This window comes from Leptodactylus fuscus, chromosome 2 (genome assembly GCF_031893055.1).
Source record: "Leptodactylus fuscus isolate aLepFus1 chromosome 2, aLepFus1.hap2, whole genome shotgun sequence".
NCBI lineage: Eukaryota > Metazoa > Chordata > Amphibia > Anura > Leptodactylidae > Leptodactylus > Leptodactylus fuscus.
Window position 1 is genome coordinate 121,837,628 of NC_134266.1, and position 27,967 is coordinate 121,865,594.

The 27,967-nt window shown below is 39.0% G+C and overlaps 1 protein-coding gene across 1 annotated transcript; it reads left to right on the top strand.

The window, feature by feature from the left end:
- Nucleotides 1–1,164: 1,164 nt before the first annotated feature.
- CSF3R (colony stimulating factor 3 receptor) lies at nucleotides 1,165–27,854 on the top strand. Its single transcript, XM_075264523.1, has 16 exons — nucleotides 1,165–1,299; nucleotides 9,860–9,973; nucleotides 10,439–10,717; nucleotides 11,912–12,035; nucleotides 12,125–12,312; nucleotides 14,505–14,656; nucleotides 16,797–16,947; nucleotides 18,688–18,770; nucleotides 20,128–20,338; nucleotides 21,052–21,231; nucleotides 22,248–22,346; nucleotides 22,673–22,819; nucleotides 24,738–24,878; nucleotides 26,195–26,291; nucleotides 26,958–27,036; nucleotides 27,414–27,854. Exons 2-16 carry the CDS (start codon nucleotides 9,919–9,921, stop codon nucleotides 27,852–27,854), a joined length of 2,427 nt encoding a protein of 808 aa, XP_075120624.1. The 5' UTR covers nucleotides 1,165–1,299; nucleotides 9,860–9,918.
- Nucleotides 27,855–27,967: the final 113 nt, after the last annotated feature.

The window sequence follows — 27,967 nt, forward strand, 5'->3', positions numbered from 1 at the left end:
CCTCCTGGGTTAAACTGTTGAAATTTAATTGAGAGTTAACATTACCCCTAATAATGTTGCTGACCATTGGAATTTCTTGTATAAAGACCGTAAAAAGGCATTTAATCTTTTTCCTCATTCTCCTCCACCATTACACTCAGATTATTTTTGAGAGGGCCCACATTGTCAATTTTTATTCTCTTATTATTTATGTAATTGAAGAATAATTTTGGAATCTTTTTACCTGGCAATTTTTCTCAGCCTTGATCTTTGCCTCCTTTAATTGTCTTTTGCACAATTTATTTTACTTTCGAAGGTTGGCCATGCATAAAATGGATTGTAATTCTAACACCAAACCTCTATTTTGTGCGGTGAAATGCAACTTACTGTACTGTGTTTTCCACTACGATACACCCTGATTACTACTTAACATTCAGAGTCCGGGATCATCTGGTGACTTCTGCTATCAGAAATCTATGAATGTAACAATATCTGTTTTGAGGGCTCCATTAAAAAATCCAGACAAAATAGGAGTAGCCAACAAACTCCATTAGGGTCCATTAACACAGAGGAAAACGGTGAGGAACTTGGTGTGGAATTTCAGCGCTGAAAAAAAGCCTCTCATTGGCTTCTATGGGTTCCTTTTTCTGCTAGCATTTAAGTCTATGGGAGGTTTTTTTTTTGAGCGCTAAAATTCCACTCCAAATTTCTCACCATTTTCCTCCGTGTGAAGGCACCCTTATAGTCTATAAGGTCCTTCTGGTGCCAATAGCGTCTGTTATTAAATAGATTCTGCCCTACCATATTTTTGCTGTTATTAATGGGGCACACCAACAGAAATATTTAGCACAGATGTGAACACAACCTTAGGAGTACTGTGTTAGCCTTTCATTTAAAAAAAAAATAAAAAACAACAAGGAACTGACAACTAACAATATTAGATTTATGATGAGTTGCCTGTATCAATTCTTATTTATTTCTATATAAATAAAGATTATTAAATATATTAAAGCACCTGAACTTTCTTAAGAACAAGTGTGATGCAAACACACCCTGGAAGTGTGGTCATACCATTAGTTGTTTTTTGTGTGTGGGTTTAATTCCTCCCCTCCTCCTGCTTTGTCATATATGCTTGATGTTCAGGGAAGTATTTTGCAATTTCCAGTGGGTTGGAGAGATGGTAACGGCATCATTACACTGGGAACAGCTGCTGGTACAAAAGATTTATCAAGGCAGCAGGAAAACCAATGTGCTGCATGATAAGTCATGTATTAGAAGCACAGTGTGACTACACAACTAAGCAGGTGAAAAACGTGTTCGGTAAGTACAATGACTTTCTATACATATATTAGACATGATAAGGAGATCTAAGGAATAGTGACAGATGTATATGATATCAGGCTCTTAGATTTGTAAAAATTGTATTCTAGGTAAAATGTTGCTCTTTTTATATATACTATGTATCAACATTTCACAAGCTTCAGAACTAGCTGGATGTTGTCATCTTGAGCCAGAATTGTTATAGAAATCATTGTCTCCTGGTTAAAACACTTAGACTTAACATAAGGATATCAAGAATAATTTACATACTGTACATGTATGGACGTGAGCACCCAAAGTGACGTCATGTCTGTAGTACACTGTGTATAGTTGCAACACAAGTCTTTCTAGCATTCTATTCCGTAAGTACCCAGAGAATTTCAATAAATTGCAGTAACGACATGATCTATTACTATCAAGTCTACAAAGATGACAATCTAGACAAACACAATTGGTTGTTTTTGCCTCTTTGGAAACTACTTCAGTTCTATATTTTTCATCATCCTTAATATTATAAATCAAGGTTACTGTTCTTCTTGTTCCCTTTGTCATACCTAAGGCTTAGGCCACTCTGTGGAAAAGCCAATATTTTGCTACAGCCAAAGGCAAAACTGGATTTAACACTCTTAGCTTTGACTCAAAAACCGTCAGCAATATCTGAAACAAAAACACAGCTTTTCCAAAATGTGTGGCTTCAGCCTCAAGGGATTTATCAGAAATCAAGGTTATTCTAATATACAGTACAAAAATTATAGCTTTTTGCAATATATTTTCTATATCTATTTCTCATGATTTGCAAGACCTTTGCTGGTAGTAACTGAATAGGAACCTTTGATGTTCACTGGCAGGAGAAGAAAATTTGTCCTGGTCATGTGCTGTACACATAGATGCATGGTTTGTTACGAGACACACTTCTAGCTGTATTGTAATGAGATGTAGATGATTTTTACATATAACATAGGTACATTCTTCTACAAACTTCTTCTATTTCACTTCTCAAAGCTCTTTATTTACTGAAACTGGAATACCACATTCAGGCGGCGTTCACATTAGCATTGGTGACATCAGTAGTGTCTGTAGCTATTTCCCTTAATTTCAATGGGATTTTATATTGTGTCTGTAAGTGTCCGTTTGTGTCACTTTACACACAATCCCTCAGAAGTCCGTTTTTTCCAGCGGACAAAAAAATCCTACATCCTACATCTTTTTCTTTCCGTTAGAAAAAAACGGACGGCAAGTGTCCGTTTTTTTTTAACATTGAAGTATATGGGCAACAGACTTATAACGGACAGTAACTGATAGCCATCAGTTACTGTCCGTTATTTGTTTCCGTTGTTTTCTGTTCATGGTCAGAAACAGAAACAAAACAAAACAAAAAAAAAGGACAGTATACAAAACCGGACGCTAACTGACAGCAAGCGATGCTAAGTGCACTAAACTGATTCTAGTGTGTCCAATTTTTTTATTGATCAGTTAAAAAAACGGACACATTAACATCAGTTAGTGTCCGTTTTGGGATTTTTTAACGGACAGCTTCATAACGGAATTCAATGATAGTGTGAACCCTGCCTAACTGGTGAGAATGTAAATGTTCTGCATAACTGATAGACTGGGTAAGGACAAATAATGCAGGCAATTTCATGTTCCAACACTTTGCTATAATTTTGCACTAGAGTAAGTACTGTATTCTTTCCTTTTGGAATAATTATTGTGGTTTAAACCTACCTGTCAAAGGGTTAGGATGGCTCATGAGCTACAGAGGGGTATATAGACCTCGGCATTATACTGTACTATGAACACTTTACAACTAGTGTATCATGGATACCTACATTATTAGATCAAACCTACAAAGCAGAATGTACATTGAGCAGGTGCGATTTGAAATGGCCTCAGTTCAGATTATTAGCAATTTGATGCATTTTTACATGCTTGTATGCCTGAATAATTTCACTTAGCTCTATTATCCAATATCATTAATGGCCATTGTGACAAATCCCTCTTTTTAGTTGTGTAGTTCACAGAATTTTGTTCATATTATATCAATATGAATAATCTGATATGGAGTTTCTGTATAGTAAGGGAGCGTTCACACTACCGTCGGTGTCCGACAGCTAGTGTCTGCTGCTAATGTCCATTCAAAATCTTGTGCGGACATTAGCAGCGGACACTAGCTGTGTCCGTGACATTTTGCATTGATTTAAATGGACATCAGGTGCGTTGTTTTACAGTCCGTGTCTGTCCTTAACTGTCCGTTCCCAAAGATGTCCGACTTTTCAAGCGGACAGCAAAAACCTACATGTCGGGTTTAGCTGTCTGCTTGAAAAGTCGGACATCTTTGGGAACAGACAGTTAAGGACACCCACAGACTGTAAAAGAACACACCCGATCGCCATTTAAATCAATGCAAAATGTCACGGTCACAGCTAGTGTCCGCTGCTAATGTCCGCACAAGATTTTGAATGGACATTAGCAGAAGACACTAGCTGTCGGACACCGACGGTAGTGTGAACGCTCCCTAACAGAGCTGCCTTCTGGCTGTATATACAATGTTTCAGCTGGAAAACTGGTATTTTACCTGCCATACTTACTGAAAACTGAATAGTGATGACATTATTAAGGAATATTGACTATTAAAGATGTTTTCTAGAACTAGAATATTGATGACCTGTCCTTAGGCTATATCATTATTATCAGAATAGCGTGGACGCTTGGTGTCAGCTGAACAATATGAAACGGTTGTGGTACTTGGACAAGTTCCACTTCTGCTTTACAGGGCCAGAATAATTTCTCTGGCTATTACATAGATCTAGGTCAGGTAAACTAACCAAATTAAAATATTTCTCGCCAGATATGCTTGAGGTGATTTTTCAATGTAGATTTCCTTTTATGATTCCAAAGAAAAACTGGGTTCACATCCACGCTGCAGTCATACAGTCATATTACAAATCAAACTTCTAGCCAAAGGTTAGGTATTTAGTCTTCTCTAACAGGGATTAGATCAGATTGGTCTTCTTGGTATTTTTCTAGCCATGTACTGCTTGAATCATTCCTACCATCTTTCTTTGGGTACATAACCTTTAGTTAAATATCAGTTGTAGATTTAGTGAGCTCTACATATAGTGATGTCCACATATCAGTTTCTCTTTCTAATTATCGTTGATATTTCCCATAACAAAGAGAATGTAATTGAATATGATGTGCAGAATAAAGTCAGGTATAGAAAAGGTAGATAGCCAACAACTTGATAAAACTGGCCCTACTGTCTTGCCTCTATACAATTCAGAAATCTGTCAATTATTGATAATTGTACAAAACTAAAAAAAATACACATGTTGGTGGATAAAACCTCCAGGAATAATTAACATGCTGGTGAAATCTCACCCACTATTCTGGTACTGTAGAATGCATTGGGTCTATTTGCTGTTAAACTTTTGTAATTATGCACAATGAATCACTCTGTCTTGGCCAGGTATTCAGATACATGGCTAGGGCATTGAGTTTTTACACTGGGGAAGTACAATCTATCTAGAACCTTGCATGTACACCGATTGAAAAAAAAAATAACATACCCAGATAGAAATGCAATTGCTACAAAACTCTACATGCAGTTATGTTTCAAGCAGATATGTAAATGATTGTAGATATGGTAGGTTGTGGACATTAGGTTTTGCTACAAGATGGTATAAAAGAGTTTCCCCTGTTGCCTTGTAAAAAGGCTATCAGAGGCTAGTTTTGGGTAATGTGCCTCTTGTTGAGAGTTAACTGACTACTAGATATGCCACTGCAATGCACTCTAAAGCATATTGGCGAGATGACAGACTCTAAGAGGGGATGCATTACAGGAGGGAGAGAATTAGGATGATTGTATTGACGAATTGCCAGAGATCTAGGCTTCTTAACTGTTAGGAGGTCTTGAGTGCAGTGGTTATGTAAGGGCAGGTACACATGGTGAACAGGCTCCAGAAGGCTCAAACATATTGCTAATAGAGAGGAATGTTTGATATGCCATCAATCACAGTTTCATTATTTCCTTGTCCACCATTCAGTCACAGGTCGCTCCTTCATTACATACACCCCTGTCTTAGCCGCACCATTTCCAGGTACTTAGTAGAAAGAAATCCAGTGTCATGACACCCATAATGTGGCCTCAGACAGACATCCACCACCAACTGTATTTACAGTGGAGTCTTGAACAAAAAACTCAGGTTGTACAAGAACAGTATCATCTTGAGTAAAAAAAAAATCCAAGTTCTGTTTGGGATCCGACAATAGTTGGGTTTGAATATGGAGACCTCATGGTGGGTCCTTAAATCTTTCCTTTGCTGTGAGACCACATACTGACCTAAATGCTGATGGGATGATCTGAGGAGCCACTGTATACAACAAATGATCACCACTAGTAGTGGTACGAGGGCCACTAACAGCTCAGCAATATGTGTGGGCATCCTGTGGCCACATGTGTTACCTCTCATCGCAGTTTCCAAGTAGCATTTTTCAGCAGGATAGTACTCGTCCACACACAGCAAGAATTTCTCAGGAAGGTCTACAACAGATTTTAACACTTCGATGGCCTCCCAATAGATTTATCACCAGTTCAGCATTTATGGTAACAGCTGGGATGCCCAGTTTAGCAACTTACAAGTTTGCACAATCTACATGTCCAGATGCTGCAACATCTGTGGGAAAATGTGCCACTGAATACCATGACCATAATTCTTGAAACCTATTAAACCAAGGCAAATAACAAAACCTAAATGCCATTTGAAATTGCTCAGACACACAACGCACAATCAAATGCAGCAGAATCTCCAAAGCAGATATGAACCTAGGGGGAGCCATCCTACTTTGAAGTGGAAAAATCCTTTGCAGTAAAACTTGGTCTAGCTAAGGGGTAGACAGCACCTTTATTTTTTTTTTAGCGGTTTCAATGCATTTTCATGTGACATAATACAGAACAGTAGAAAAGAACACCTTTTGACAAGACTCCTGTGCTGCTTCTAACATTGCATTGTCCTTGTCACAGTGGGGATTATTGAATCGCTCCTTGTTCTTAGTGGAACTTTTCCGGTCTTGCTTCACTGGAAATTTGAGTGACGTGAACAATTAAATATCTGTAATTTGTCTTTTTCATGATTCAAAGGTTTAGAAAGTAGTTACGAGACCCTCCATAAGAAACAGGAACAGGGCTCCACTGCTCTGTAGCCACCACAAACAGTAAATAAGCTCAGAAGACAGGAAAGCTAGGACTATTGCAAATTATTATTAATTACACACATTAAGGTGAGTGTTTTACTGATGCTTTCTACCATGCGGGTCCATTTGTTTGTGTTTCTTATTCATGTAGATACCCCAGTATTTGTAACTCAATATTATGTAGAATCAAAAAAAAAAAAAAAAGAAACATATATTATTATTTTCTATCAGAATTTTATTCTCAAATATGCTACAGTATATAGTTTATTTGCAGCATAACAATGATATTATGATAATTACTTGGCTAGGTATTATGGGTATATGTAGATTACTATATAAAGTATGCACATACAGTATATGGCATTAAAACAACTTTAATTTCCAGGATTAATATTAATGAACATTAACTCATGTATCATACAGGAAAAGACATATCACTCATACCGCCTGTTTAGCTGAATAGGGGCCAGGAGGGGTCTGTTCTAGCCACAGAATATTTTAAAACAAGTATCCTGCTTCTTTCATCCCCTCCCCCTTCTTAGACTTTCATTGCTTGCACTAGCAGTACCCTCCAGGTTTCCATGGGATACTGACAGGGGTTTCACAAAGTAATAGTGTCAAGCATGATATGTGCTGCCCTATATACAATGTAATGATGCCAGCTGAGCCAGGGTATTGAATTAAATAGTCTTTACAATGTTATTACACTAACGCTAGGTTCGCACCTGCGTTGAGGTTACCCCTAGTGGAACCTCCAAACAGAAAACAAATCCCCTTAAAAAGTGGTTACTTTCAGAAACCTGCGGACCCGTCTATAATGGGGTCTGTCTGGTTTCTGCCTGAAAGGGGTAGAAAATGCAGAGAGAAAAGAGCTACTTGCAGGACTTTTCTCTCTGCATTTTTAAAGGAGAATGGGGAACGGAATCCCCAGGTGGAGAACGGAGCGGGCACAAGTGTGAACCCAGCCTAAGGGCTCGTTCACATCTGCGTTCTCCTCTCCGTACTGCAGGTTTCCGTTTCCTGCATAAAACAGAGCAGGAGACGGAAACCTGCAGGAGTCTTTCTCACCCATTCATTTGAATGGGTGAGAAAGTTGTCCGACCGTGAGCGGCGGTGAGCGTTTTATGCTCTCCGCCACGAAACCGGGTTTTATAATCCGGACACAGAGTCGGACATGCAGTACTCTGTGTCCGGATTTTAAAAAAATGGTTTCGCAGCGGAGAGCATAAAACGCTCACTGCTGGACCCGGTCCGTAGTTTCCGTCTTCTGGCATGCAGAAGACGGAAACCACAGAACGGAGACCCTGAACGCTGGTGTGAACCTAGCGTAAGCAGCAGTAGGATATTTTGTGCTGCATTGCATATAGTGTCTTGATGTTAGCAAGGAGGTGGGATGAGTAAATATTTGTCTTTATTCTATTTATTTTTCACTTGAGGTCTGTTCTGTGGTCTGTCATAGCGGTCTGTTCAGGGGACTGATTTGGAGTCTGGTTCAGTGTTTGTTTTAGGTTAATGCCCCAAGTAGCAAAATGCAGCAAAAACGCTGTGGAAAAAACATGGCTGTTATTGAAAACACAGATTGCCTGCTGCAGATTTTTATTCTGCAATGTTGGATGGAATTTGCCAGAATCCCATCCACTTTGCAGGTACTATAAAATTCTGCGTTCATGTTGACATCATCATGAAAAAAACTGCTACCTTCCATTAGAGATCTCTATCTGAAAAATAAATTACTTTTTTTATTCGGCTCCCTGTCGTACAGCAAAAATATGTAAATAGTGGTTCACTGCAAAAAGCATTCAATTCTTGAATTGGCTACAATAAAATCTGTGCTACTGTTTGAAGAATCTTTTTCCGATGAGGCTTCCATAAATAAAAGGCAGGTATTGGAGTGTAGCTGGTAATGTGGACTGATCATGGTCGCAGTATTCACAGCATACTTATAGTGAGTCGCAGTTCAGTTCTGTTTTTGGAAGGAATTCAGAATTAATTCTCTTCCAATTAATAAACATTTAGTAACATCACATTTATTAATAACATGATAAGTTTGCAGAATTTGAAAATTTAAAAAAGTCACCACATATGAGTGAGTATATCTGTACTTGTATTTGCTATACATTGTGCTAAGATGACCTCCATCCCACTGTGGCACAAAAATAAACATATTTTATATTTCTTTAGAGATTGACCCCCAACATGTAAAGTGGTGACCACAGTTGAAATATACATTATAATATAAACTGTGCTATAGCTAATGCTACCAAAGTGCTCAGCATGTAACTTGAAAAGTCTAACACATTAAGGCCCCATTCACATTTGCGGTGGTATTCCGTTTGGGGAGTACGGAGAGAAAAGTACTTCATGAACTACGTTACTTTCCTCTCCGCATGACTCGTGCGGACACTGTGCGGAAAACACATGGACCCCATTATAGTCTATGGGGTTTGTGTGCTTTCAGTGTTCACTTCTTGTCAATTCGTTCAGTATTCTGTTCGGGGGATCCCCAAGCAGACTCCCCAAACAGAATACTGAACACAGATGTGAACCAGGCCTAAGACATAGCTCTCATTTAACCAGTATAAAATATAAAATCACTACATAGTGTCTAATTTTTATATCTAATACTTGCCTAGTTATTAACCCACATGTAAATGACAGCCAGATTCCCGCTTTAACAGATAACACTGATCCTGGTTGTTTAACCCCTATGATGCTATGTTTAACCCCGATGATGCTATGACCAACAATGATCATGGCATCTTAAGAATCTATCAGTCAAGCTAGTCTTGGCCCCACCAATGCAATTGTGTCTAGGGGCCCACCACCAGGATGCAGTGTCGGACTGAAGGATCTAGGGCCCACCAAACAGCTTCCTACTAATAGCCTACAATATGGCTCCTTCACTAAAATTTTTCAAATATGTTGACTATCAGCGGTCACGTAGGGCATGCTGACGTTAGAAAATACAACTAATCCATGGGATTTTTGGCCAGGTAAATGGCTATCTATCGTGTCAAAAAATAAGAAAGATGTAACTCTACTGGCATCATACCACACTATGGGGAAGAGCAGTTACAATAGTTATTTTTCTCCCATGAATGTTGTATCAGCACGTGCCAATGCAAGCTATTGCTAAGCCACGTGTAGCATAGTTGATCAGCACTTGTAGCCTAAACATTGGACTGTAAACCGCCAATACTTATATACATAATGCAGAAAAAAAATTTCAGTGAATTTCTATTGAGCAGGACATATTACACTTCTAGTATCCACTGTACTGCTGTGCTGTTATGACATTGTCTTCTTCCATATTTCATTGATTCTTGTATTGTGTATTATATATAACAATGTAGTTTATTCTTGGTAGGAAAACCTGATGAAGTTAACCTAATTTTTCGATAGCTTATGGAGTGATACCCTAAAGACATGCACAAGGCCTTGGGTGTGCTGCAGGTGCTCCTGCTTCACTTTATAGCAGAAGGTAAGCCATTTTATGCTTATGTTTCAGCAGTGGCATACATAGTGTTGTCAGCATAACATAAAAAACATTTCTTCTAAAGCTCCAATATTTTGCTCCTTACACATGATCATGTGCATTGACAGTATGATAGCCATGTTTTTCACAACACACTGGCCCTTTTTTATGGCCACAAACACACTCACTTGTATTATCATGGGCATGTGTGTGCGACCGTTAACCTGAGGCAACTCATGTCCGGTCCTGTAACTGTCTGTCTTGCAGCCCAGGCTCATTGACAGCGATGGATTGGGCTGTTGAAGCATGGAAGCATTATTATTGTTATATTACAAAATCAAAACTAGATAGAGATATTCCTACCACGCCTTTTCTTTTGCAAATATACTTTACAATAGTTCATATAATGCCTTTTAGTTTAGCAAAAATAATAAAATACAATAAATTATGCTGCATTTTCTCCTTTTATAGGTGTCCAGGCCTGTCACATTACTATAGCTTCCTCAGTTATTCAACGTGGCTCTCCTTTGTCAGCTTCCTGTGATTGCCCTCGCTTAAGAAAAGGGGAATATGAAGTGGTTTGGAAACTAGACAATGATACTGTCCCATGTAATTCATCCAGCAATGCTCAGGCAGGTTCATGTCCACTGCACTTTACCAGCTTCAACAAGACCTCGGGTTTGCTCCAGTGCTATGCCAGCAACCATGATGGACTTCTGCTCCTCGACCAAATTACCATTAAGGCTGGATGTAAGTTTCATTTTATGTATGTAACAATCCACATGATAGGTCATCAGTATCAGATCAGTCCAACATCTGGACCCCTCCTGATCAGCTGTTTTGGCCACCTGCAGCCAAATACTATGACTTTATTGCATTGGTTATATACAAAGTAACATTATTTGCTTGACTGAAAAGGTGTTTGTAAAATGATTAAACAAATAGAAATTAAAGGGGTTGTTCACTTTCAGACCAATATTAAGAGACCAATGTTACTGTTTGTATAATAAAAAGCTGTGACGCTGCAGCTTACCATACATATGTCTGTTACTGTGCTGTGACTATGAGCTGTGCACCTGTGTATATCATGTGACCATGGACTGTATATCACATGACCATGGACTGTATATCACATGACCATGGACTGTATATCACATGACCATGGACTGATTTGTATCCACTGGCAGTAAACAGGATGAATGACAGCAAGCAGAGATCTAAAAAACTGCAAACTGTGAGGAATTGATACAGAAAGTATATTGATAAAATTGAACAATTTTTTTTATATGCAAACGATAAGGTTTGTCTCTCAATATTGGTCTGAATGTGGCCAACTCCTTTAAGTTTGAGACAGTACATCCTTAGATAAAGAAATACTGCCAAATCCTCAAGATCTTGAATTTAGGAGCGAAAAAAGGCTCCTGGTATGAGGATTTGCACAAACACAGTAAGGCTGGATTCACACTGGCGTTGGAGTCTTCGTTGGAGACTCCGCCACTGGATCCGCCTAAAATCGAAAGAGAAAAGTCCTGCAAGGAAGACTTTTCTCTCCGTTGATTTAAGTATAAAATTGTCGGAGACCCAAAAGATCCCATTATAGTTTATTGGGTCCGCGGGCTTCTGAGTAACTGCTTTTTAAGCGGACAGGGTTTCCATCTTTCTGGTTTCCATGCAGACTCAAAGGATAGAAATCCGAATGCCTGTGTGAACCTAGTGTAAGCTTTTTATCGAAGGATAGACACATATGTAGCCATTTTTAACTTGAATCAGTAAACATTCTGCAGTGAGACATCAAACAACAAAAGCCACTAAAAGTAATTGAAAAAAATCAAGTAAAAGAGGACTGTTTTCTTAACCTGTTACCTGTCAAGTTTAAAAGGGCTATACCTGTACCACTACTAACTTTACTATTACATTTATATCAACAATTCCACTATTTTACAGACCCTCCAACTCCACCAACAAACCTCAGCTGTTTGATGAACATTTCACAAAACATTCTCAACTGCACGTGGAAACTTCAGAATAGCTCGCTGTTGGAAGAAAATATAACACTGTCAACTTTCAGGCAAGTAGTCAGAATAGGAAACAAAGCCCTCTGTTTGTAACCGTGCCTAACACTTCACATTTACACATTATTGTTATTGCCTATTACAGGACCAACAGCAAATGTACAACTCATTCAGACAGTGAGTACAGATGTAGCCCCTCAAATGGAGACAATTTCTGTATTATTTCCCGCAAATATTTTAATGCTTTTGGAGAGCTGGCAGTACAAGTAACAGCTGAAAACAAGATCGGATCCGCTACTTCTTCCCTACTTTGTCTGATTCCGATTATGGAAGGTACAATAATATAATAATAATAAATTTTATATAGCGCCAACATATTCCGCAGCACTGTAAAATTTGTAGGGTTCAAGTACAGACAAAAACATACATTACAAAGAGATAGGCACTTCACACAATGGGACTGAGGGCCCTGCTCGCAAGAGCTTACAATCTATGAGGTAGAGGGGGTGACACAAGAGGTAGCAGGGGCGGCATTGCTTATACAGTGGTCAGACAATTTAGCAATAGAGGTTACTGTCATTACACAAACATAAAACTTTATGATCCATCACCAGTCATGTCCTTTAACATGTGGATGGTGCCTGGACATATAAAGTTAGCTAGAAACTGCATCACATCATGTGGGGTAATATGGGAGTGGGAAGAGAGGAGGGTTCATTTTAGGGATTCTAATTACGGTATGGAAGGGTTTACATTAGGAATTGTGATCGCCTGTCAGAAAAGATGTGTCTTTAGTTTGCGTTTGAAGTTGTAGAAATTGGGAGTTAATCTGATTGCCCGGGATAGAGCATTCCAGAGAAGTGGTGCAACTCATGAGAAGTCTTGTAAACGTTGGAGGTTCTGATAATAGAGGATGTAAGTGTTAGGTCATTGAGTGAACAGAGTGCATGGGTTGATCGGTAGACAGAGATGAGGGAGGAGATGTAGGGAGGTGCAGCATTATGGAGAGCCTTGTGGATGAGAGTGATAACTTTATATTTTATTCTATAATGAATAGGCAGCCAATGTAGCAACTGGCACAGACCGGAGGCATCGCTGTAGCGTCTAGACTGATAGATGAGCCTGGCCGCTGCATTCAGAATAGATTATAGAGAGGAGAGTTTAGTGAGGGGAAGACCGATTAGTAAGGAGTTACAGTAGTCAAGGCGAGAATGAATCAGAGAGACAATAAGTGTCTTTAGAGTATCTCTGGTAAGGAAAGGGCGTATTCTGAAGATGTTTTTGAGGTGGAGGTGGCATGAACGTGCGAGTGATTGGATATGGGGGGTGAAGGAAAGGTCTGAGTCAAACACAACCCCAAGCTAGCAGGCATGCTGCCTAGGAGTTACAGTAAGGCCTGAGACTGCAATGGATATATCAGGGACATATCTATTAGATGGTGGAAACAGTTGTAGTTCAGTCTTAGAGAGATTTAATTCCAGATAGAGCAAAGACATGATATTTGAGACAATGCTGATTGCTAGGACAATTGCTAAATGCTTTATCATACACTCTATTAAGATTATGTAATATCAAGAACACATTAATATTGTGTGTAATACATAACAATGTTGGGGTGCATTCACACTGAGTAAACGCTAGCTTATTCTGAACGTAAAACACGTTCAGAATAAGCGGCGTCTAAAGCAGCTCCATTCATTTCTATGGGAGCGGGGATACGAGCGCTCCCCATAGAAATGAATGGGCTGCTTCTTTCACTCCGTGCAGTCCCATTGAAGTGAATGGGGAGTGCCGGAGTATACGGCAAGCTCTGCTCATGCCGGAGCGTACACGCCGGCACTCCCCATTCACTTCAATGGGACTGCACGGAGTGAAAGAAGCAGCCCATTCATTTCTATGGGGAGCGCTCGTATCCCCGCTCCCATAGAAATGAATGGAGCTGCTTTAGACGCCGCTTATTCTGAACGTGTTTTACGTTCAGAATAAGCTAGCGTTTACTCAGTGTGAATGCACCCTTGTATGTATACATAATGTTGAAATATATTTATTTACTTGAGTGGAGTTTTTTCCAATGACTTTTCAGTGTTAGGGCCCCTTCACACGGCGTATACGCTCACTGCTTTGGAGCGTGTAAACGTTCCGTAGCAGCGGCGTCTAAAGCACCTCCCATTGTTTTCTATGGGAGCCGGCAGACGCGCGCTCCCCATAGAAATGAATGGAAAAAGCAGCCCATTCATTTCTATGGCGAGCGCGCGTATGCCGGCTCCCATAGAAATCAATGCGATCTGCTTTTAGACGCCGCTGCTATGGAACGTTTACACGCTCCAAAGCAGTGAGCGTATACGCCGTGTGAAGGGGCCCTTAGGGTATCACACTACAGCAAAGTATCAGTGTCTAGTTAAAGTTTTCTCTATCTGTATATGAACGTGTCTCACAAATTGCCCAGTTTGGCCCTGGCCAATATAGAGCAGCAGTGTTTTCCACTACAAATGGTATGTTCTCAAGTAGTTGCATTTGTATTTCAGTGAAGCTCGAGCCTATAGTTATTAAAGCTGCTATACCTCATAAGGACTGTGTTACATTGCAATGGACATATGGAAAAAAAGAAGACTTTTTAAAAAAAGATATGAGATGTCAGCTTCAATACAAAGAGGCTACAGAGATGAAATGGACTGGGGTAAGTCATCTGTAACACTCATCTGTTTTCTAAAGTGATCTGACCAGCCACACTTTTTCTGGGCCTTACTATAGCAAAATTAAAAAGATATCTACGGTAACTTGATCAACTTTGTTATTCTTCTGAACCCAGTACAACAGTAAAATGAGCACTAAGAGAGATTGGTACCACCAAGGAAAGTTCTGTAAGCAATTGATCAGTTCTGTCAAATCTGCCTACCAATCTGCATCTCTTCGCCAGGGATGTGGACTATAAACATCTTGGAGAGATAACCAAAGAACTTCTGTGGATGTAGGCTGCTCAAATCTTTCTGTTTCTTCATGTAATCCCAGATATACTTAATAATGCTGAGATAAGAGTTATGTGGAAGCCATATCAACACTTCACAGACTCCTCCTCTAAAGGGACATCACACCAAATATTCATTTGATTTAGAATTCTCCTTAGTTCATTCACTTAATCTTCTTGACAAAAATAAATTAACACTCCAATTACTGAAAGCATTGTTACTTGCAAACAATAGATATAGGACTACCAATAATTGACAAATATACTCAAAAGGGTGCCCTCAAACAAGACAAGAGTCTAAAACATAACTTTTATTTATATTGTATAAAAAGAAAACACTCCAGAAACTCAATTTTCTAAAATGACACTAACCCTATTTACGGTTACAATTTTGGGTAGTGTAAGGAAATATAAATAGAGGAAGGGATAGGTAGCTCATCACGGGTAATAAACCCCCCTTATATCGGTGCGACATTCAGATTGTTGATAAATGTCAATGCGTAGAATTAACCCCTCCACACCCCTTTCCCCATTACTCCAATATTAAAAGGCAAAGGGTGATAAACAAGCAAATCTGAAAAACGTCCTAGGTATAATTATGCCCAACAGAACGTGTATTACCCGTGATGAGCCACCTATCCCTTCCTTTATTTATATTTCCTTACACTTCCCAAAATTGTAACCGCTAAATAGGGTTAGTGTCATTTCAGAAAATTGGATTTCTGGAGTGTTTTCTTTTTATACAAAATAAATAAAAGTTATGTTTTTGACTCTTGTCTTGTTTGAGGGAACCCTTTTGAGCATATTAAACATTGTTACTTGGGAGCATTTTTCTCAACAACCTAAAAGTTTTGCACAGCATTGTAAATATTTCAATCCCAACTGTGTTTACAAATAGTGATTCTTGTGGAAATAATCCAGGTTGAAGTGCGATCTTTTGAAAATATCATCCTTCATATGTCAACAGAAGCACTATTGTATGTTTTAAAATGCATGACATATATGTGTTTAAACTGGAAAAGGAGAGTAAACAGGATGGCACTGCTAAATATACGAATGTGAGTCCTGGTAAGCTGGAGGTATATATGAGGAATAAAACCTTTTGTATTGAGAGCCGTGGGGGTGCTCAACAACCAGAAATAGAGCACTGTGGCAATAACAAAATAGTAGAAAAATTGGAAGGGCACTCACCCACATCGAGGCTCGTCTTTGTAAAAAACTTCTTTATTTGATGCAATACATATCTAAAAGCAATAAGTGCAGGGAGGGAAGAACAGCATGCAAAGGCAAAAGGCAACAGCCGTTTCGCGCAGCTATGTGCGCTTTCTCAAGCCATAGAATGCAATATGCATTCTATGGCTTGAGAAAGCGCACATAGCTGCGCGAAACGGCTGTTGCCTTTTGCCTTTGCATGCTGTTCTTCCCTCCCTGCACTTATTGCTTTTAGATATGTATTGCATCAAATAAAGAAGTTTTTTACAAAGACGAGCCTCGATGTGGGTGAGTGCCCTTCCAATTTTTCTACTATTTTGATATATGTGTTTAAGTTGACCTTTGCAGCCTTAGCTTTCCTGCATTACACAAAAGCCCGACCCCCTACTCCAGTGATAAGCAACGTATAGCTCTCAATAGGGAAACAAGGTACGGAAAGAAGCCAAAATCTGTTAACAAAGTAGCTTACAAAATGTATTAATGACACAAATACTGCAAAAAGTAAAAAATAAAAAAAAGTTGTTTGAAAGTTTAGTTACAATCTAATTTAGAAGAATTCAAACACAAAAGCAAAAACAGAACAATAAACTTGTCCGCTGTAGTAAAGGAATCTATATTAAATCTTATTCATTGCCTTTAGCTTGTAGAGAAAACAGATGTGAAAACATTGGACCAATGTGGCTTGTTGGGTGGCACAAAATATGATTTCCAGATTCGTTGCATCCGTATAAATCTAACTGGGCAGTGGAGTGAGTGGGGACCAACAACCAGCGTTATCACTGAGGAATCAGGTAATCTAGACTAAATCTATGTTAATAAACAAATCAATACTAGTCAATACTGGTAACAGTGTAATATTACTGTATATATTTGTGAATCGTGCAACATAATCACCTGTGTGGATTTATCTGAGATGTTTGTTAATATAGCTGTTAGGAAAATTGTTAGGACAGCAATTCCCAAGTAGCTGCTGGAAACCCTGGCACAAGAGACAGTGAGCCCTGGTCTGAAACCCCCAAGTGTCCCTTCGTGCTTGTCTGGTCCTATCCTACGTAATAGATGGCAACTGGGTGACGGGCCCTTCCTATATACGTGAAAACACAAAACGCAGACAAGACAAACAACAACAAAGGGAGGTCAGCTAGCCAAGGGTCCAGTAACAGTCGAGTAATGCAGTGCCAAATCGAAGTCCAAAAGAGTAGTCAATATGGAAAGCCAAGGTCAGGATTAAGAATACAAGTAACAGAACAGCAAGAGAAACCGCCAGCAAGCACGAGGCAATAACAGGCCCCAGTGTGAATGTGAGCCAAGAATAAATAGGGAGGATGAACCAGCCCTGGACCTGATAGGAAGGCAGGCTGTCAATCCCACGGCAAGACTAGAATTAACCACTACAAGGGAAGAAGACGGGTGTGGTGGAAATTCAAATACATTACTAGAGCCGTGTTCACACAGTGCAACCAAAAACTCTAAGCACGGAATCAAACTGCACCCACCTCCTGCACCGCAGCATGCGAGCGGAGGGTGGCGCAGTGACCCAAACAGGCAGAGACGTTACAATAACTTAAACTTTCTTCCATGGCAGATGATCCCCATATCTTGAGCATCATCTTTATTAAAATGGAACATTATCATCTTGACATGACATGTCATATATTAATTTTCGGTTGTTTCAATCAATGAAATTATGTATTTTGTTCTTCCCTGAGAAGTATTATAGCACCTAGAACAACTGGTTATTTTCAAATCCTTTACTGTCCAGAATACGTTTCAAGATTTTGGTTGTCCCAGATAACATAGAGCAACTTAATTTGAATGGGCTTGAAAAATCTCCGGCCGTGTGCACCGGTGAGCATTTTATGCACTCCGCGGCGAAACCGGTTTTTTTAAACCGGACACAGTCGGACATGTAGTATTCTGTGTCTGGTTTACAAAAAAAAAAAATTGTTTTGCCGCGGAGAGCATAAAACGCTCACCGGCGCTCACGGCCGGACTTGGCATGACAGGTTTCCATCTTCTGCATGCAGAAAACGGAAACCTGAAAACGGAGTTCAGGCGCTGGTGTGAACCCAGCATCAGTAGTTTTTGAATAAGTCCGTGTTTATCCATATGCTAATTAGCCTCCAGCGAGCACAGGAAGTTCTCCTCTCTGCTATTCTCTCCTATGTGTGTGTGCGAGCAGGGAGATGAGTCATCAGAAGCAGTAGACTGTGCTGTACACACACATAGGAGAGAATAGCAGAGAGTGCTCACTGAGACTTCCGGAGTGCACGCTGGAAGCTATTCCAAATATGATTTGAATGTTGTCTTCCCATTATATGTCCAAAATTATCATAATCAATACTATTTTATTATACTGTTATGCTTGTTTTGGTCATAGATCGACTTTATTACTTTCCTTGCCAATCTTAGTATTTATCTGTAGTAATTGCTATCACCAAAACTGAATGTTTTCATTACTTTTCTGTCCTAATTCTTACCTAGCCAGGTAAGATAATATGTTTTCATTCTAAATACTATTATAATTATAGCTCCAACTGGAAAATTAGAGACATGGTGGAGGACATTGGAATCCAGTCATAATACCACAATGAAAATTCAGCTATTGTGGAAGGTATGGTTATATAATCATATATTAATTTGTGATTTTTATTTTTATACAAAAGCAAGAGTAATAGAATGAATAGGATATAATTTGGATTATTAGGACTACCCTTGTCTATCCAATACATACATAGACCATGGATTAAAAAAATCTGCCACTTTGTTTTTTCCCTTTTATGATAATAGTTGATCAGAATGGCCCTGCCTCTTTAAAACTCCTGGGTTGCTTTATCAATATGTTTTGGGTCATTGTCCATCTGTACTGCAGAGTACTGCCTGATCAGTCTTGCTGCATTTGGTTGAATCTGAGCATAAAGTAAATAGCCCTGCACACTTGAGACTTTATCCGGCTGCTTCTGTCTTCTGTCATATCATCAATAAACACAAGTGTCTCAATAACATTGCAAGCCATGTATGCCCATCCTATCTCATTGCCTCCACCATGTTTACAGATGATGTGGTATGCTTTGGATCATGAGCTAGTTCAAGCCTTCTCCATACTTTTTTCTTCCCATCATTCTGGTACAGGTTGATCTCAGTCCAAAGAATACTGTTCTAGAACGGGACTGGCTTCTTTAGATTTTTGGAGGAGAAAGTATAATCTGGCCTTTCTATTTTTGTGGCTCTTGAAGTCTTCACTTTATGGTAGACTTAGTTACTGATACATCTACTTTCTGGAAAGTGTTCTTAAATTGGGTGGATGTTGTGAAGGGGATTTTCTTCCACATTGAAGGGATTCTCCACCAATCATCCACCACTGTTGTCTTCCATGGACATCTAGGCCTTGTTGATTTGACCACTTCTAAAATTCTGCTATCTTTTTGATGGATTTCTTCTTCTTTTTTTTTTTCAGCCTAGTGATGCTCACTTTAAGAGCTCCATTTTCCACGTTTTGTGGTTTCACAGCAACAGCTTCCAAATGTGAATGCCACACCTGTAATCAACTCCAAATCATTTATGTTCTTAATTAATGAAGGATTAACGAGGGAATAGCCCATGCAGCCCATTAAATAGCTTTTAAGATAATTGTCCAGTTACTTTTAGTCTCTTGAAAAAGCATATAATAGAGCTGTAATTCCTAAACCATTCCTCCAATTAGAATGAGAATAACCTCAAATTAAAGCTGAGAGTCTGCACTTTAAGCCCATATTGATAACATAAAACTGGATCTTGAATTGGTTAAATAAAATGCCAAAACTTGTGTCTATGTCCAAGTATTTTTGTACCTAACTGTGTGTATGTATATATATATATATATATATATATATTTGTGTGTGTGTGTGTGTGTAGAATTGAAATAGGTCTTTGAAAGGCACGTTTTGAGGCGAAAAAATGCCCACTAATACATGTGTGCATATGTTCTACAGCAACTGGAGAGAAATAAGGCCAATGCTGACAATTTGTGGTACATTGTGAAGAGCTCCTCTCATCAACATGACTCAGATACCATCTTGTGCAACACAACAGCTTTCAATTGTACGATCGCTCTGCCCACTGACAAGAGTACTGTCTTTATATCGGCATACAATAGTGCTGGAGCTTCTCCGGAAACAAAGATCATATTCACTGCCAGAAATGGTAAGAAATTAACAAACCTCAAGACTTGGACTATTACTAGATTTATGCTCACCTATCATCTATTTATATAAAAAAAAAAGATAATTCCAATTCTAATGAGACAGGATGACTTAATCTTAGGATATTGATATCAATAATCATTAATTGGGGATCCGATTCTGGCATCTCCCTGATGTCCAGCTGATTGAGAAGGCTCCCACACTAGTCCCTCAAATGGGACTGAGATACAAAACAAAAAAGTGAGTAACCTCAGAAAAAAATTTCTGAGGGTACCCACTTTTTTGTCTACATTTGATTTCTGGTAGTCCCTTATCCAGTGTATTACTATATGAGATACAAAACAAACCCCATATGACTGGGGTAGATTTAATGTTACAGGGGTGTCACATGCTGGACCCCAAGTGCTCTGATATTGATAAGAGGTCATCAATATAAAAGTCTCAGAAAATCCCTTTAAAATCAAGTTTAATTGTAAAAAAATAAATATTTTAAAATTAGCATTATATTAGGGAAGAACTTGAAATTCTCTAATGTTAAGTTAAAGTGACTTAAACCCAGATAAACCTCATAATGTGCATCCTGTTAACATTGTCAATAGCAGATTATATAGATGTGATTATTGTAATTATTTAGATCATTTTTAATTTTTACTGATATCTATGAATTTAATACAGCAGAAAATTTTAACAAATTCCTTGCAATTGCCATAACAGGAACTCCGGTGTCTAAAACGCAAGTGACTTCCATTGGTGATTCCAGCCTGCATGTAATGTGGAATCCACAACGTTCAGCTGAAGGCTACCTCCTGGAGTGGTATAAAAGTATGGAGCTACCTAACAATGAAATATACTGGAGAACCGAGCAAAAGAAAAGCAGTAGCCTAATTCTGCAAGGTAAAACACAATTTGGCAATTTATATACAGTGGATATGTAGAATATAGTAGATCATTTAAGGTGGAGTACTGAGTACTTCCAAAGTGCCCTTAGCTTATTGCTATTTGCTTTTTGACATACTAGTTGCTAGAGAAAAACTACCTAACCACCTTACCTCTATAAACCATTTCCACCATGTATGTAAAGAAAAGACCTTTCTAAACTGACATCTACTCCCTAGTAATGCAGCATACCTTCAAAATTTAGAAAAACTTTATTGTATACAAGATGGGTCACAAGTTCTCTGACCTGGTGATTGATGCCTATAATGCCTCATACTGCATATCATCTACAAGACAGAGCTCCGGTTACTGTACTTTGTATCGAGCTGTGCACCTGTGTGTTTATCACATGACCCTGGACTGTATATCACATGACAATGGACTGAATTTCATCCACTGGAAGTATAAACAAAGAAAGACAACAAGCAAGGATCTGAAAAAAACTACAAGGAATTGATACAATATGTATACTGGAAAACTGAAAAATTTTCATTATATAAACATAATAACATGCCCTGGGAGCGCTGCTCTTCCTGCTCAAGTAGCATGGGTGATCAATAGCAGTGGGTGGATTAACTCCTACAGCACAGGGAGGCATAAACAGGAGATAGTAGAGGTCTGAGTACCAAGAACAATGCTCTAGACGCTGAAGGCCCACCTCCAGAGCACCAATTGTCTCCTTTGCATATAAGTTCAATCTTTTTTCCCTCCTAATCTACAAAAGTGACATACATAACAAATGTGTAAAATAAGAAAAGAACAAATACCTGCCAGTTTACTTCCTTGCACTGTAATGCTGCAGATCTGTAGCTCATGCCATTGTCTGTATACAGGGTTACAGCGGTGAGATCATGTGGACAACACACGACTGCTGGAGCCAATCACTGGCCTCATCCATTGGATTTACTGTATGTCAGAATGTGTCCTATTCATGACTAGCCCTCTAAACAATGTGTTCCCTTTTTCTTTTCCAGACATTCAACCATTTCAGAGGTATACTGTGAGAGTGTATCCATTGTATAAAGACTGTATAGGAATGTTCAGAGAGACTGAAGTGTACTCTAAAGAAGGAGGTAACATGCAGCTGCATATACTCTGATATCAAACCTTGTAGTACCTCTCGTGTGTTGATTTCCTAAAACTGTATTGAAGGATTCACTGTAAAGAATTTGACTTTTAGATACAAAAATGTTATATATTTTTAGTTTTTTTACATTAATCTCTTAATTGATAAAAGGGAATATACCATTTTAGGTAGTACAATTAAACAAAGACACCTCAGTCTTTCCTGTTACTTCTGCCTGTTATATATGATGTGTAAGATACAGAGGATGACGATGATGATGTGTATTAGCTCTATAAGCAATGACTATCCTTCATCTTGTGTCTTCTCTCATAGCACCAGACTTTTCTCCAGAAATCATCTTATTGAATGTCACCAAGTCCCAGGCAGTGATACAATGGAAGCCAATCCCAGTACAAAGAAGCAATGGATTCATTACCAACTACACTGTTTTCTGGATTGATACAAGTGGAAAAACGCAGAGTAAGAGTTTTTATACATTTTCTCACACAACACAGAAAATAATGGTGGGAATTTTAATGGCGCTTGAAGTTCTCAAGTCGCACAAGAGGCAAATGAGTTATTAAGGGTTCAATTGTTTTGCAAACCAGCTATTTTTGCATGTATCATGTCAGAAACATTGGTTATTTGCTATTGTCCCTATAAAAAAAGGATCTACTTTGTCATTACCTATTTATCTTAAGCCAGAAGCTCAGATGTACATAATGCCCAGTGACAATAACAGCATACCATAATGTGAACCATTTTGATATAATCGGATTCTTGTGATGAATTTAAACCATAAGCTAAAACCCATATAACTCTTTGCTGCTTGACTACTTAGAAAACTAAATTGATGCCTAGTTCCTAGCAGATGGTAATGTACTGTAACCTTGGCTACACAGTCTCTAGTCATGCTGATAAAGCTAACTCCTGGGCTTTTTACAAGTTAAACATTAACATATTTTGCCAATACTTCCATCCTTTATACAGTAAATGGAGCACCTCTTCTAAAAACTCTGTGCTATTCTATTCCTCTGTTATTCCTCTTGGAAAAACTGACAACTGAGAAGTACTATTCTCTTTGTTCCATACTATATAATGCCCCTTAGTGGCCCATCACATAATCAGATACCCTCACATAATAGTCCCCCTTATAGGTAATAGTTCTGTTCACAAGTTACTTATCAGTTGTATAAAAAGAGGTCTAAAAATAATAATAAGGAGGGGAACTATTATTTATAAGGACTAAACTTTCATTTATAAAAGAAATATTATAAGGAGTGAATATTATTTATAAGGGGAACTATTATATTTAAGGAAGGCTCCTATAAAGAGGGAACTATTATTTATAAGGGAGGATATTATTAATAATAATTCCCTATTATAATGGCCCCTTATAAATAATAGTTTCCCCCTTACAATAGCCCTCCTTAGGGCTCGTTCACCTCTGCGTTCTTCTTTCCTTATTGCAGGTTTCCGTTTCCTGCATAAAACAGATGCAGGAGACGGAAGCCTGCAGGAGACTTTCTCACCCATTCATTTGAATGGGTGAGAAAGCTGTCCGGCCGTGTGCGGCAGTGAGCGTTTTGCGCTCTCCGCCGCGAAACCGGGTTTTATAATCCGGACACAGAGTCGGACATGCACTACTCTGTGTCCGGATAAAAAAATCCGGTTTCGCGGCGGAGAGCCTAAAACGCTCACTGCCGCGCACGGCCGGACCCGGTCTATGGTTTCCGTCTTCTGCCATGCAGAAGACGGAAACCATAGTACGGAGACCCTGAACGCAGATGTGAACGAGCCCTTAGATATAATAGTTTACCCACTATAAATAAATCGACCCCCTTATAAATAATAGGTCTATGTTCATAAATAAGGGACCCCTCAGCAGTAAATGTTTCTTTTTCTTTAAAAAAAAAATAATAAAGAAATACTTTTTATACTAATCTTATCATGATCCCCTGATAAGTGGAATAGCTGAGACCTTCTCCTTATTTTGCATTCTAGTTCAGGTAGTGTAATATAGTCACATGTGCCAAGACGTCCTGCATATCACTATAAGTCTACTATGGCGCAGCAGTGAATTTATAGCTCCGTGCTCTATCATAGGCTCAATGGTATGGTTGTAAATCTTATGCCTGGATCTGGGGGCCCCTTTTGGGACAGAGGCCTTTTGCTATTGCCCAGTTTGTCTCCCCACCCCACCCAATGCCAGCCCTGCCTGTAACAGTGGGACAGCACCCTAAATCCTGGATACAAGTGCACCCAGTACAAGTGCACTATTTGTCCTATGGTTAAAGTGGCCCTGGTTACAGGTTCTAATTACTTGACTATCGGGGTAAGGAATATAATCATAGCTGAATTATTGCACTTCATGTAAATAAATATTTAATAATTGTAGGCGCAACTCTACAAGCCTCAACAACAAAATACAATATAACAAATCTGCTCCCATCAACCACGTATCAAGTGTTTATAAGAAGCTCAACATCTGGAGGCAGTGTGAATGGGACAACTATAATGATTCACACCACCGTCCTAGGTAAGCAAGATGTTATTAGGTTTACTAAAAAAGTAATGCATGATGTTAAGGGGGCTGCCCCTAGAGGGCAGCAAACAGAGACACTGTTTTCCTAATTACATCCTGGAAAACAGATTTGCATATTTTTCCCATAATCCCCCAGTGGAGCGAAAAGGGCTTGTAAGTCTCCATACGCTTGTGAAGGTGCACACTCTCCCTAAGGAGTGTTATTATCCCCTGACATTGTAATGTTTTTTTGTTTTTTTTTTACATAGAAGCATTGTTCTAACTGTTAATAGACAGTCTTATGGAATATAATGCTTCCCAGTGCATACAGGTCCATGACACAGACCAATAGGAACTCCATGTACTGCCGCACAGGGTCCCTGCATTATAAAATGCCATATGCAAGGAACCAGGACATACTGTTCAACACTGCAAAACCTAATAAAGTGGGTTGTCGGAAGGATAGAATAAGCAGAATAACTATGTCACAATTTATGTTCATTCATCAAAACAGTACTATACACAGGACATGTAGTTTATTGGTAATACCTAAAGGCAGATCTGAAGACAAAACTCATTATTGTAGCCTTAATTTATGTGATCTTCATTTAAAGGGGTTATCCAGGATAAAATTATATTTCTACACTAAGCTAAACACGCTCCCTCACCTACTTTCTAACTTAGTTTACAAAAATGTATATTTACCTAGATCACTGTGGCGGTCAAGTGACTGCCCCAGGCACATTTTCAGATTTTCTGATGACATTCCGTTTCCAGGTTTCTGGAAATGAAACATCACCAATACTATCCCCACAACCCCCCAGCTCCCAGCCCATCATACTTGCAGAAAGACAGGTAAGTATGATGCGCTAAAGGGAGGGTTGAGTTAGTTAGTTAGTTAGTTAGTTGGGAAGGACTAGTAGTGGGCGGGCTAGCTAGGGAAACAGGGAATGTTAGGGAGTGAGAGAGAGAGGGGGAGGGAGTGAGGGGGTTAGTGTGAGTCTGCTCTTAGTGAAATTCAATACATCATGGTAGTTGTAGGAAAGAAGAACAAGAAGCCACCAATATAAATAAATGCAGAGGATGCCAGGAACTCCCAGAGAAAAATCACTCAAAACACTGCCTGGAAAATCCCTTTAAGATAAAATAGCACTCTTCAGGATGTCTGTGTTTCAGCCACATCAATACCTAAACAAACCAAGACTTTTTTAATATGTAGAGAAGTCCCAAATCGAACTGTAAGACATGTTTGTACATGGGTAGTGAACAAAAATTGTTCTTAGATTGTTTATATATGGTGTATACATTCATAATTCATCTCTACCATCTAGATACTGAAGACGTTAATATGATGCTCCTGACTTTCATTCTGTTTGGATTCTTGGCTATCATTTTCATGATTATTATCTGCCTTGTCAAACATAAAAGGTAATTTCAGTCATTCATAAAGCAATAGTTTAAGAATTCACAATGACAGTTTTGTCTACAAATGTTTACTACTGTTTGGGTGAGTTCACACTACGTAAACGGCAGCTTATTCTGAACGTAAAACACGTTCAGAATCAGCGGCGTATAAAGCAGTTCCCATTCATTTCTATGGGAGCCGGCATACGAGCACTCCACATAGAAATGAGTGGGCTGCTTTTTTCACTACGAGCACTCCCATTGAAGTGAATGGGATGTGCTCGCGTGTACAGCTCGGCATGAGCAGAGCTAGCCGTACACGCCAGCACATCCCATTCACTTCAATGGGAGTGCTCGTAGTGAAAAAAGCAGCCCATTCATTTCTATGGGGAGCGCTCGTATGCTGGCTCCCATAGAAATGAATGGAACTGCTTTATACGCCGCTTATTCTGAACGTATTTTACGTTCAGAATAAGCTGCCATTTACGTAATGTGAACTCACCCTTTTTGTGTAAAACCATCTGTTTCCTGTAAGTTTCCAATAACTTACAGTACTGTATATTCTTCTAACATGGTTTTTTTTCTAACCAAAGCTTAGTCTGTACAATGCCACAATGTTTCTCAGTACTATTGTGTACCCATGTAACTTTACTACACATTTTAATCTCACGTTTTCTTTTACCATGACAGGATGAAGAATAGATTCTGGCCTGTTGTTCCAGACCCTGCCAACAGTAAAATGGGAAATCTTGCCTTTTTCTTAGAAGAGGTGATACCATCAATTTTCTTTCAGTTTTAGGAGAGGGGTTCTTTCTTAACCAAAATAGCTTATAAACCACTTGTATGCGGACATAGGGGTGCAGTTAGTGACATAGTGAACATACATCAAAGTGTAATCTTGCTACCAAGAATTAACTTTTAATGAGGTATGCAAGTAGGTGGTTTGGTGCACCCAGGGTGTGTCCAGTCTACTGGAGCAGCCATGGGAATATCCCTTAACTGGGACGTCCTTTATTGACCTAGTGTTGCTGAATAACAGAGTGTTATAATCTTGGAGCAGACAATTATTTTTTTAGTACCTTCGATGTGTTGGCATTTCAAAATTCAGATTTGTATCTAGCTATAAATATTATTTTCTTTTTGTAGACACCCAAGATGACTTTTAACATCAATGACTTTCATCAAACTATCACAAGTGAACTCAACATTGTGGAAGGAAAGCAAAGAAATAATCCACCTTTGGAAAATGTCAACCATACCACTTTTGAAGATTACGGACATGCATACAATAAACAAATGTCACCTTCTACAGAAGAGCCAAGTAAATCAAGGTATTACGTCAACGTTGACACTGTCCAGTATGCCAAAGTGATTACAGCAGGTTACCGTGAACAGAGTCCTCCAACATCTGTCTATGTGAGGTCTGACTCCACACAACCCCTTCTCTATGATGTATCACCCAGCCCCAAGAATTATCAGAATACATGGTTTCATTTCAGCAGCCATGAGGACAGTGTGTTCTTGATGGAAGAAGAAAATATGAAAGACTTTCCTCTTCTAAAAGCTTTGCAGCTCCATGAGGAGTAAGATTAGTTAAATTGGTTTATTCTTTTATTCTGCAGCTGGCCAGTGTACTTGGTTTCCACATAGGCTGTTGCATTGTTCTTCACATACCTGTGAACTGGACCCAATGTCAAAAT

Coding starts and splice junctions, on each gene's coding strand:
- CSF3R (XM_075264523.1), top strand. CDS start 9,919: ATGCACAAGGCCTTGGGTGTGCTGCAGGTGCTCCTGCTTCACTTTATA. Junction 22,820..24,737: donor TACAAGTGGAAAAACGCAGA/GTAAGAGTTTTT, acceptor TAATAATTGTAG/GCGCAACTCTACAAGCCTCA. Junction 27,037..27,413: donor TTGCCTTTTTCTTAGAAGAG/GTGATACCATCA, acceptor TTCTTTTTGTAG/ACACCCAAGATGACTTTTAA.